At 34.2% G+C, this 12,718-nt stretch overlaps 1 protein-coding gene across 2 annotated transcripts in view; it reads right to left on the bottom strand.

The window, feature by feature from the left end:
* Positions 1–12,718, bottom strand: part of ACTR2 (actin related protein 2) — a 37,753-nt gene that overhangs the window by 16,355 nt on the left and 8,680 nt on the right. The window contains exons 3-6 of one of the 2 annotated variants that reach the window (XM_044926063.1): positions 11,779–11,793; positions 8,156–8,371; positions 4,713–4,785; positions 1,227–1,363 (exon numbers count right to left, since the gene is read on the bottom strand). In XM_044926063.1, the coding sequence (XP_044781998.1) occupies positions 1,227–1,363; positions 4,713–4,785; positions 8,156–8,371; positions 11,779–11,793 (441 nt within the window). The remainder of the gene's footprint in view (positions 1–1,226; positions 1,364–4,712; positions 4,786–8,155; positions 8,372–11,778; positions 11,794–12,718) is intronic. The other variant, XM_006053528.3, reaches the window with a different exon arrangement.

Below are 12,718 nucleotides of genomic sequence, written 5' to 3'. Positions count from 1 at the left end.
AGGGATTAATGCTAAGCATGTTACATCAATACCAAATACAATGGACAGCAGAACCTTAGCTCTTACTATTTCAGAAAGGAGAATATTACTCACCATAAAAGAGTTTACATTTCACTTTCACAGAAAAGTTTCATAGGGAGTGACAGAATTTACAGTTCACAAATAATAAATAGGCAAAACATCTATTAATAAATAATATTTTAGCACTGGATTCCTATAATCTGCAATTTACTCAGTCAATGCCATAATTGTGAAATATGACTGACACATATTAGAGGGGCAATAGTATTTGTTAAATAGACAAACAAAAATGAGAATTCAACCTGACAGGAAAAACAAAACACACACGATATACATCATAAACAAATCAGACTTTTCACATAAAAAACTAAAAATCCTCTGATCTTTGTGTTTACAGTCAAAAGAAAACTTTTGGGCAATACTTTGGCAGTCACCCTCAAACAGAATTCTGGCTTAGAATGATAGTATAATTCTCATTACCAATATTATTACTAACCCAATGTCAATACGAAGACTTAACGCAACCCAGAACAGTCTTCCCACAGTAGTACCAGTGACATATTGGACCTTATAATCCTTTGTTGTGGGGGATGCCCTGTTCATTGCAGAATGTTTAGCAGCCTTCCTGCAAAGATGTTAACAACCAAAAATGTCTCCAGGCATTTCAAAGTGTCCCTGGAGGAGCAGCAGCATCCCTGACTGAGAACCACTGACCTGGAGAGAATGTACTAAATACAGAGTTCTGGAACAGACAATATTCTAAATCTTTCCCCCACATTACAAAAACCACACATGCTTCCAAAGAGTGGCCCTAAATGTATACTTTATCTAGCAATGTTTTAAAGAATATCATCACTAATTACATTCACAAATAATTTTTAATATACATCTTGTTCAAAGAGGGTTTTACGGCTGAAAGGCTGCCCAAGTTGTTCAAGAAAGTCTTAAGAGTCTTCTTCCACCTTTAACATACCTCTCTTCCCATTCCTCAGGAAAGGCAAATTATAATTACGTAATGATGAACTCTCATTAGTACACAAGAGATCATGTGTGTGAATCTCATACAGATTTTTATATGAATAAAGTACTGGGCCACTTCTCTGGTGGTGCAGATTCACTAGAATCCTGAGGTGATACATTCAATTTTAAGTAGATATATATACAAACTTACAAAATCTAATTCCATGATATTCTCTTTTGCTTACCTTGATAAGATATCTGGTAATATCCCTCCCAGCAATATCCAGTCTCCTGGTAAGGTGAGGGAGAGAAAAGCCTTCATACACTGGGCAAATGTGAGTCACACCATCTCCAGAGTCCACCACGACTCCAGTTAATAAACCTGTAGAAGAATCATGAAGTTGTAAACAAAAAGCCAAATCAGAAATCAAAGCCAGCAAATTTCAAGTATTTCAATATTCAAAGATGCTGGCTTCTTTACTAATTGATTAGAAACATCACCAACCAAAATGGTCTAAAAGCTAGCATTTCTTTATTATTTGCTTATTTTGCAGTTTATTTCTAACAGACAGACACTGAAGTCAGTGTTCTCTCACATGCCTCCTGTGAGACCTTTAGTCCAATCATGTGCTCCCCCAGTGATGGGAAGAAACAGACCCTCAGACTGAGGACTGAAAAACACAACATGGTCTTTAATCCTAACTTTAATCTTGATCCCTGAATTCCCCTGAAGTCAAATTCTCTGAAGTATCATGGATAACTTTTATGAAAACCACTGTGAAGGGTAATTACACAAGTTAATAGTGAATCTGCTGAAATAATCTAGTTCTTTATTATTATTTTTGTCATATAGTATATTCAAAACTCTGCTGTTTGGAAAATTTCTGTTGATACAAAATAGCTAGAAATCTGAGAATAACTCATCTTGACTAGCCAAAGAATCACTTCAATTATTCACCAAAATCAAGAAAGACACTGTCAGTTAAACTTTTTAAAAAAAGACCAGCAAAGAAGCTATCTTCTCTCTTGCGAGTGCGTGCGTTCTAAGTCGCTTCAGTCGTGTCCAGCTATTTGTGACCCTATGGACTGTAGCCCACGAGGTTCCTCTGTCCATGAGATTCTTCAGGCAAGAATACTGGAGTGGGTTGCCATGCCCTCCTCCAGGGGATCTTCCTGACTCAGGGATGAACTCATGTCTGTTACATCTTCTGCACTGGCAGGTGGGTTCTTTACCACTAGCCCCACCTGGAAAGTCTCTTTGTTTCTCATTATGTGCTATTTAACGGTATAAATGGGGACTTCCCTGATGGTGCAGTGGTTAAGACTGCATGCTTCTAATGTAGGGGACACATGGGTCTGATCCCTGGTCAGGGGGGTGTGGAATTAAGATCCCACATGCTGTGCAGTATGGCCAAAAACAAAAATAATAATAAAAAAATGAAATTTTAAAAAATATATAAAAGTACAAATGACTGAAAGTGTTTCACCTTTTGTGCCAGAGTTAATTCAGGTAAAAAAAAATTTTCTAAATCACATTTTCTAGCAGTTTTTAAGTCTAATGATACTTTTAACCAGAATATGCATTATCTACAGTTGCTTAAGCTTATTATTTTATCACTGTCCCATCCCTGAATAGACTCTCCCTCTTTCTTATTATGCACAAAACATCTAATTTATCTCTGAACACATTTATTCAAACCATCTCTGACTAAGTTCATATAATTTGTTTTTCCTTGACTGATTTTGCAATGTTCATAAAAAAATCATACTGCCTCTTAAGGTTGCTTTCTTTTAAACAAGAGACTTTCTATTGCAAGAAAGAAGAATCCACAGTATCATTAATCCAAAAATGCTCCCAGTAATACCAACTAAAGCACTAGATTACTCACTCTTTCTACTTCAATTCTGAAGGATTCTTTAAAGCTCAATCTAGTTCTTAACTTTTCATTCATACCCTCCCTGACCATTTTAACCTCTAACTCAGACTCCATAATTCCAGTTATTCCCCTCAATCCTGTACACAAAATGCAGTCAGATATACTTTCTTGAATCACCATGTCACCTCTCTTATTCAAAAACCTTTCCTTGTTCCAAATGTAGCTTCTTACTTTTTTGATTTAACTGGTAGCTTTTAGCCACCTTGTTTTTATGCAAAGTGAAGAGTTCTCTTCGGCTGAAGAGTTCTTTTGATTAGAATTACTGGATTATCACTTCTCAAAACTATGAATTAAATATTTAAACAAAAGCAGCTAAATATCAGGAGTTAAGAGAGGATACCTTCTCCTTGGACAGAAATAAATTTATGAATATTGCTAGGAATATCTGTTAAGGTCAATTTTATTCAATTAAAGCAAAAATTCATTTCGGCAGAAGTGTCCCATCTCCACCCCCTAACTGGAATCACCAGTTTCAAAGCTTAGATTCAAAATTTTTAATGTCTATTTTTCCAAAGTATTTTCTAAAATAAATTCTGAAATGTACTTAAAAAAAAAAAAGAAACACAATTTCCTAGATGCAGACAAACACTAGCTCCTCAGACCCTGGCTATAATGGACTAAAGGGCAAGGAGACCATACGTAGCTTATCGAGTAGCTGACTCACTGCCTTATCCTCTGCCCTAAACAGAATGCCAAGCTCATGCCACACTTGGTGAATGAATAAAGCCTCTTTAAAAATTTAATTCTCCCCAGGTATTTTCTTAGTTATCTACATGAAGTAGTAAAGACAGCTTTAAAACCTAGTACGTATTTTGACAAAGCGATTTTTACTCATCCATGTGTAGAATCAGATGAATCACCATACTATTAAAATCTGTTTCCTAACACAACTGACCCTTGAACAATGTGGGGGTTAACCTGCATATAACTTACAGCTGGCCCTTTGCATCCCGATTCAACCAACTATGGACCTTGTAGTACTGTAGTATTTACTACTGAAAACTATCCACGTATAAGTGGAGTCATACAGTTCACATCAGCACTGTTCAAGGGTTGGCTGTACTGTCATAGACCACGTAAGTACTAAGGCTTGACATTCAGTTGTCACCTCCTTCAGAAACCTTCTCTGACATGCTAAATCAATTTCTGTACCTTTCCCCCATTAAGAGTCTAAGTTCTTAAGGGATCTTTACATTTTAAGTGCCCAACAGGCTCTGAGCACGTATCTGATGGCCTCATAAGTTCTCCACAAGATCATCAGGATACAGAGTTCTCCCTACATGGCTACTATTTTATTCCCAGTAGATATGGAGGCAGTTACTAATGGCAGTATCAAGAAAACAAAGGATAAATAGGTCCCCTCCATTAAACCCACTTCAGAAGTTGGGAAGGTACTCTCAAACGTCTGTCTTTTCTTTTATATTTAATCTATTATGTATTTGACAAAGATAATTTTATATGAACCTTTCTGGCTTTTTTAAACTCTTGACAATTCTGAGGACAGATTCCATGTTCGTTTTTCCCTTCAAAAATTTTCTTAAATAGCCTAAAAGAAGAAACTTCCTACTTATTAAAAAAAACTGAGAAGTTTCTTAAGTCCTTCATTGTTTAGTAAAGAAAATTAAAATGTGTATATTTTATTTGACAAACTGTGGAATATTTGAATAAATATAAATATATGAAACTGAGCTTTCTGGGACTTAAAACTTCCTGAGAAATCAAATTCCTCCGACATAAAATACATGTAACAAATGTGTGCTGAATTAATGATACTGAAAGTTAAGCTTCACCTACCTTGAGCATACAGAGTCAGGACTGCCTGGATGGCTACATACACACCAGAAAACTGGTAAGTTTCAAACATTACCTGAAAGTGCAAAAGGAAAGGGAAAACATTAGTATTTAGAAATTACATTATACATATAATGTAATATATATATATATTAATATATGCTTTCTTGATGGCCAGAGTGGATTAGCTGATCAAAATAGAATCAAAGGACCCAAAAGAATCTTCCATTCTCTTCAGCTGTTTCTTGCCTCTTTTAAAGTCCTGCTGTCAGACAGCCTCAATTTTGAGGATGGATTTTTTTTTTTTAAATACACCGAGTCCCCAACCATTTCTTAAGTGCTACAAAGCAAAGATTTCTGAGAGTTTTTAACTAATGGCAGATTAGAGTGAAACAAAGTGTTCTGTTTTTGAACAAGACCTTCTCAACGCATGTCCCTTAAGGGAAATGTCTTTTAATTCAAAGACCAACTATACAAACTACTTAACTGCCAACCTTCCCATCCCTTTCCCTCAACCTGGGCCAAGCAAGACTGTGGCTCTACCTCCAGGTAATAAACGGTACAGCAGGGAAACAAAACTAAACAATTCTTGAATGCTGGCAGATTCAGAAGCTGCTCAGCTGCTGAGTCTGCGCCCCACCCTGTGCTGAGGTCCACTGCAGGGATGAGGAGCTCCTTCACATCCTCTCTGCTCACAATGCTGCTCATTGTCCATATCGCAGGTTGGCCAGGAATATTCCGTAGGATTTTCTCTGTCATCCACAGTTAGCATTCACTGACTGGCAGTGCAGACTACCACTATGAATATCTGATATTTAGAAATTTTACAACTGACCACAATGAGAATGATATACAGTTTAAATTTTTTCAACTCTAGGGAATTCCATAGTGGTCCAGTGGTTAAAACTCTGTGTTTCCACTGCTGGGGGCATGATCCCTGGTCAGGGAACTAAGATCCCACATGCTATAGCCAAAACAAAACAAAAAAACCTCTAAATCACTATTCTGTATACCTGAAACTTAACACAGCACTGTAAATCAATCATACTTCAATAAAACTAAATTTAAAAAAAAATTTAATCCTAATAAATTAATAAATTTTACAACTCTGAAACACAAACTCATCAATTAAGCAACTAAATTTTCTGACTAGTCTTCTATTCCATCATCCTTTATCCCCCTGCTACAGGGATGAAATTGGTACACAGCTGACCCTTGAACAACACAGGTTGTTCTGAATTGTGCAGGTTCATTTAATTGAAGGTTTTTTTCAATAAATAAATACTACACCATCACATGATCCAAGATCAGCTGAATCCAGGGATATAGAACCTGGGATACAGAGGGCAAATTATAAAGTTTTACACAAATTTTGACTGAGGAGGACTGGCACCCTTAACCTTGTGTTGTTCAAAGGTCATTTGCATTTATCAACTGTATTTGCATTTATCAACTTGACAGTCTGTCAAATGTGTTTTTATTCATAAGATCATTAAGAAGTATTTGTAGATCAGAAACAACTTTCTGAATGAGATTAAAATGGGGCATTATCAATCATAGTCAAATTTGTATTTACAAGTAAAAAAGAGCATTGAACTAAGAAGAGTCCTTAGAGTGTGTAGTAAGACTAATTCTTGTAATTTCTCCAGTTTAAAAAAAATATCTGTCCTAGTCAAATAGTTAGTTAGTGGATGACAGATATGGTGTTTTCCACTACATAGCAAAAGCCATCTCCCTGAATTTTCACTTGAAAGAAAACTTGGTTTCCATTCTGCTACTGTATTATTTTTTTGAAAGAGGTTTCCTTGTCTGGTAACCTCTTGATTCAATACAAAAATATCTCTGCACTCTGTTTTTGCAATGCATTGCTAAAAATAAAGAGCAATTATAAATGACTACTTATCCATTACAAACTATTAGTAACTATAAATCATTTAGAGTATAAAGCACAATTAAAATATAAATACAATAAAGCCCATCTTTCATAGTTTCAGGGGTGGCTAGGAGGGGAAAAAAAAATGAACCATAAGAAATGATATGGATTCTGTAGCTAAAACCACAATCTCAAAATTTGAAAATACAAAAATTTTAAATCTCTTCTAAAATTTCCATCAACATCTCAACATAGTCAATGAGTAAAACAAAACATTTACTTACATTAAGCAGTATCTGGAACACTAATAACATCCAAAGTAATTAAAATTTCCTACCTCATATATAACAAAATGAAAGATAACTGTTGAAAAGTTACCCATCTAAAGTATTAAGAATGTAGATTTTTTGCTCTTTAACTGCCTACCTCGTTACTGTTTCCACCTCCCTTCCCGAGCCCTCCCATCTCCCTGGCCCTCAGCATTCCCCCACTGTCTGCTATCACTTCTTTGGTTAACTATATTATCTATATCCTCGTGACTCCCAAGTTTATACCTCCAGTCTCAGACTTTTTTCCTGAACTTGACCTTATATATATAACCATTTTTGCTTGGATGTCTAGAGGAAACCTAACATGTCCAAAACTGAACTCCTGATCAATTTCCCTCCCAAATCCTGTTCTACTCTCAGTCTTTGCTCAAGTGAAACTTTCAGAGTTACCTCTCTATCACATGTATTTAAGAAATCAGGATTTTTTTTTGGCCCTACCTTCAAAACAGAGCCACAATCTGGCCACTTACCATTACCTTCTCTGCTATTACCCCTAATCCTAACCATCATTATCTGGGTGTCTAGATAACTGAAAAAGTCTCCAAACTTGTTTTTCTTCTACCCTTGCCTCCTTATGTTCTACATTCAACACAGCAGCCACAGAAACCTCAATCTGTAATAGCTCTTCCTTGTAACAGCCCTACATTTCACTCAGAGTTTAAATCTAATTTCCTATAAGAGCCTACAAGGCCCTAGATGATTTGGCCCCGTTATTTCTCCCACCTCATCTCCTATTGCTCTCCCACACTGGCTTCCTTGCTGACTAATATGCCACACTTGCTCCCATTTCAAGACCTTTACACTGGTTACTCCCTTTGCCTGGAATGCTTTTCCCCCAGTTAGTTACTGGCTAACTCCCTCCGTTTAAATATCACCTTACAGATATGTACTACCACAACCTATGAAAAATGCAGCCTTCCTACATGTCCGATCTCCCTTACTCTTTCCCACCCCTCCTTCAGCATCTAGTATCTTCTAATAAACCATTCAATTAATTCATTTTTTTTGGGTCTATTTTCCCCTGCTAGATGGTAAATTTCATAGCAGCAGGATTCTGGCTTTGTTTACTGGTATATTCTACTTATAATGACTAACATATACTTAGGTGCTCAATAAACAGGATCTGGGAGAAAGTAACAATTATTCTTATTTCCTTTATTCTCAACAAGGTAAGATAAAACAAAAAAATTTGCTTTAATATCACATCACAGAAACATATATGCACAACCCATCTAAAAACTTACCTCTACAATCTTCTCTCTGTTTTTGGTTGGGTTCATAGGAGGTTCTGTGAGTAGAATTTTACAATTCCTGGTATCTATGTTAAGTTTTTCTGGTCCAAATGTGTAGTCCCATAGGTGTTTCATGTCATCCCAATTTCGTACTATGCCATTTTCCATAGGGTAATTAACTTCTAACATCGAGCGTAATTCACTTGCCTCATCACCAACCATAAGATCCTAGAAAATTATAATATCAAAGCTTTAGACCAAATTTTTGCATAAAATACCATCAGAAAATTATCCTCTTATATTTTGGAAAACTGGGGAATAATTAATTTTAATATTTCTGGCACTTTCAGATAAATTTCTTCATTCCACAAGTTAAAAAGTCGATCTCTTCTTTAATGAACAATGTCTTGCAAATCTTAATCATAAATAAGTTTTTATGTACAATGTGGTTTAAATCAATAAATTGACCTTACCTTTAATAAATATGTTTCCAAAAGAAGAGTATTAGCACAAATAAACCCCACATTTTCATATTTTGGAGGGGTTTGTATGAGGTTTCATCTCTTTCTTTTGCTCAAATGTTCAAAAAATAAGGCCTGTGATATGTGAGATAGCACATCAGGGGGAAAAAAACTTGTAGAAAAATGCTCAACGCATGCAGCACATTTCTTTGTACTAAATATCAAAATGATAAGTGTAGTACCATACAGCATAATGAGAAGCAAAAAATAAAATGATTTTTATTATACTGTAATAATGGATATATGCACCACAAACTTGTAAATTTCACAAACGTCTACCTAGGTATGCCTCAATTAAAACTGAAATTAAGCTTCAATATGTGCCCCACCAAGATGAAAGATAATTTGTAGAGATACAAAAAATTAAGATACAGAGAAGAAATTCTTCTTTAAAATTATCTCATAAGCAACATTTCCAAGCTTAAAGTATAATACTGGAAAACTATGCTATCACCCAGGAAGCAGAATACTCACAAGTCTTGTCTTCAACGAGCACATACTTAAGATGACCCACATTTCAAAAGTCAAATTTTATGTGTATAAGGCTAATGATGTCTCAGAATTAAAGCTTACTTTAAAAATTGGCTAGTCAAAATACTCAATAATCCTGAGTTAAACATATATTGATGAATTTTTAAAAAATGCTAGTATCAAAAATAGCTATTTGCTGTAAGATCTTAAGATGTTTTAAAACAGAAATTTAAATAAATATATGACTTTAAAATTTTTTTAAATAATTATTTTACAAAAGAGATAAGAAAGAAACCAGGGTGAGAACTCTATTTAAAGACAACAACAACCAAAAAAAAAGAAAACCACTGGAAAATCCACTGAAAGCAACAAAAAGGAAAAACAAAGTTAAAGCAGATGCTAGAAATATTCACTAAAATGTTTCTATTGCAACTAAATTTCATGTAAAATTAATGTACCATGCCTTAATACTCAAACTTCTTAAATATTAACTATTTAGAATTATCTGATACAAAAATGAAAAACTAAAAATCTTATATTCGAGAACTCTAGTAAATGACATGCATTTGTTGAATTACTTAGGGAAAAGAATACTGTTAATTTCAAATACATTGAAAGACAAGCTACACTGATGGACAGATGGATAAACTGATAAATATGTGATATATCAGTACAGTAAACATTAATGTCAGAATCTAGGTGATGGATGTATGGGTTTCATGGTAAAATTCCTTTAACTTTGCTGTGTATTCCAAATACTTCATAATAAAATGTCAGGGGGAGGAATCTGTATCTCCAAATACCTATATGACTTCTGGCCATCAATATAATTTAATATATAATGTTAGTTACTTTTTTCTGGAATGTATCTTTCTGTGTGTTATACAAGGTAGTAATAGATTAGATAATTAAGATGGTTTATATCACTGATACATATTCACAACTATATTTCAACAAATTTAGTATAAATCTGGTCTAATTACATCTGACTATTTATTTAGTTCTTATTCCATGCAAGAATAGGGGCCTACATATGTCTGATCTAATACCAACTCAAAAGTGTCATGTGTCTACTTCTAGGGCACACATACTATGAAGAATTAACTGAAAGAAACATCTGGCATCAAGTATCTTACCATCCCTCTGAACAAAGAGGACATTTAAAATGGAAGAAAACAAGTGTTAACTTGTCAAATTAGTGCAAACATTCTTGAGTAACTCAAGCTACCTAATTCAAAAATTTATCTAAAATTTTATTCCAAAAAATCCTAAAACATAGTTTTCCCTAGAACATTTCAACTTCCCAAACTCCAAAATGCTAAGAGTTTTATGGAACTTGCCTTCATCTTCAAGATCAAAATTACAAGCAGTCAGATCAGGCCTTGTTTTTTTTTTTTTTTACCACCCACCTCATCACTGGACCTCAAGCCTAAACCATCACCTGTTATCTGAAAAAATGAAAAATTACAGTAACTGTCTGAGATGCCATTTTAAAGGCATTTATATTTTATGAAAAGCAAGCAGTGTAGATGAGATATGCCAAGAATCATTCTGAACAATATCACCTCAGCTTGGAAATCAGAGCAAATATACTCTAAAACCACAATTAAATTCCTAAGAAAGAAATTTCATAAAAAGCATTAAAGAGTTCTCTGCAAGTACCCTCTTTTCTTACTCTCCTTAGGATTTTAAGACAAATGTATGATCTTTTATTCAGAGATAGAGTAATTTCCAGTTTTCCATGTTTTTGTTTATTCAAAAGAAAACTTGCCACTAGTTTAACTAGTTACTGTTACTAGCTAAAATACTTATCACTAGAAAGGCCTGATATTTATCTCTGTCAAAGTTACTTACAAATAATATTAAAAACAAATGAGAATATCTACTATAGAAAAACTTAAGACTATCACAGAAAAATATAATAAAAGACTCAATTGCCGGGATGTGTCTAGTTCTAGTTCAAATGAAAAAGGCACAATGGTTTTTATTTAGAGGGAAAATCCACTGTCAATGGAAAAGTCTTACAAGACTTTGACCTTTTTCTTATTTATAATCAGGTAATGTAAAATCTGCTCATAAATAAGGATAATACAGGAAACAAATCAATCTCTTTTTCTCTCCTTTACTATTTATAGTTCATTGGCACATTACAATCTTACCTAGTTTATTAAATACACATATGATACTGTACCAGATGCAAATATATACATATATAGGCTATGACAAGCAATGTTCAATTTAACAGTGGTCAGTAAAGTGAATTGATCCAAGTGCAACAGCTTCACCCCACTTTTCTGGATCACACACATCCTAAAGAAAGCCACTTGGTTTCTAACATAATGCACACTACATTCCATTTTAATTGTAACATTCATCTACAAAAAACACAAGGAAAACAATTCAAAACTATGTTAGTAATTAGTTCTGGTTTGGTCCATTGTAATGTATGCAATCAGGAGAGTATAGGACTTAATTAGTTGCTACCAAATTGAAGCAATGAAAAAGGTTAAAAATCAAAGTACTTAGAAATTAAAATATGGAATCACCCCCCTCCCCAATACTAAAGGGACACAAAACAACAACTACTGTCCCACCAAGCAAAAGTGGAAAACAAACAGAGAGCATGTGTGTAACCTCACTTACCATCTTTTTGTTATTCTACTTCAACAGGTCAAGAAAGGTGAAGAGAGAGAAGGTAGAAGTGAGAGTCAGAAAAGGCCTAAATAAAATCCTCACTGAAATTTTTAAACATACAAGCAATAGAGACAAATTAGGTCGAGGCAGATGCAGTACTACTACAGTTTACGGAGTTAATAATTAGGGCCAAATTAACACGGACAGTTATTACCTCCTGAATGAAAGTTAACTCATTAAACAATTTAAATTTCCAGTTTTCAGTCTACCACATTTTAGGTAACAAGACACAAAAAGTATAAATCAATCCACTAGGCATAGGTATTCCAAAAAAGTCAAATTTCTTTCATTTGTTACTGAATTTAAGTACCTTAATTAAGGAAAATAAACAGCAGAAAAGGTCTAGCTGAATAGGTAAAGGGTGTGTAGAGTGATTTTCCAAGCTCTAGTAGTCAAGTTAAATTTGACACAGTTCTCTTTTCTTTCACTGTTTTCTACTGGAAGAACAAATTAACTTGAAAGACTTAAAAAGATTAAGCAGATTGAACAGAAATAAACCAACTTAACAGACTGACAAACCATACAAGCAAATGCTACTGGGGAATTCCTTAGCAAAAATGTCTTATTTGTATCAGCTAGACTCATTTCTATCACTTCCCCTTAAAAAGCAAGAAAAGTGGGAGTGAAAAATACAAGTAATTATTTGTGACTATGCTCGACAATAAAAATAGCTATATGTGATGTAGCTTAATACCTCAAAAATGTTATTATCCATAAAGAATATTCAAAAACCATTCTTCTTTAAAAGGCTGATACTGAATAAACGTGACTTTCAACATTATTAAAAATCTTTATCCTTATCACTATTACTAGCTAAATTTTAAGCTGAGTTCATTTAAGATGGAATTCAATCAGAACAAAAGGAGTTAACAAAAAGAGAATATGGGAT

Source organism: Bubalus bubalis, chromosome 12 (genome assembly GCF_019923935.1).
Source record: "Bubalus bubalis isolate 160015118507 breed Murrah chromosome 12, NDDB_SH_1, whole genome shotgun sequence".
Lineage (NCBI taxonomy): Eukaryota > Metazoa > Chordata > Mammalia > Artiodactyla > Bovidae > Bubalus > Bubalus bubalis.
The sequence above is the reverse complement of the archived record's forward strand: the minus strand, read 5'-3'. Positions and strand labels throughout refer to the sequence as shown.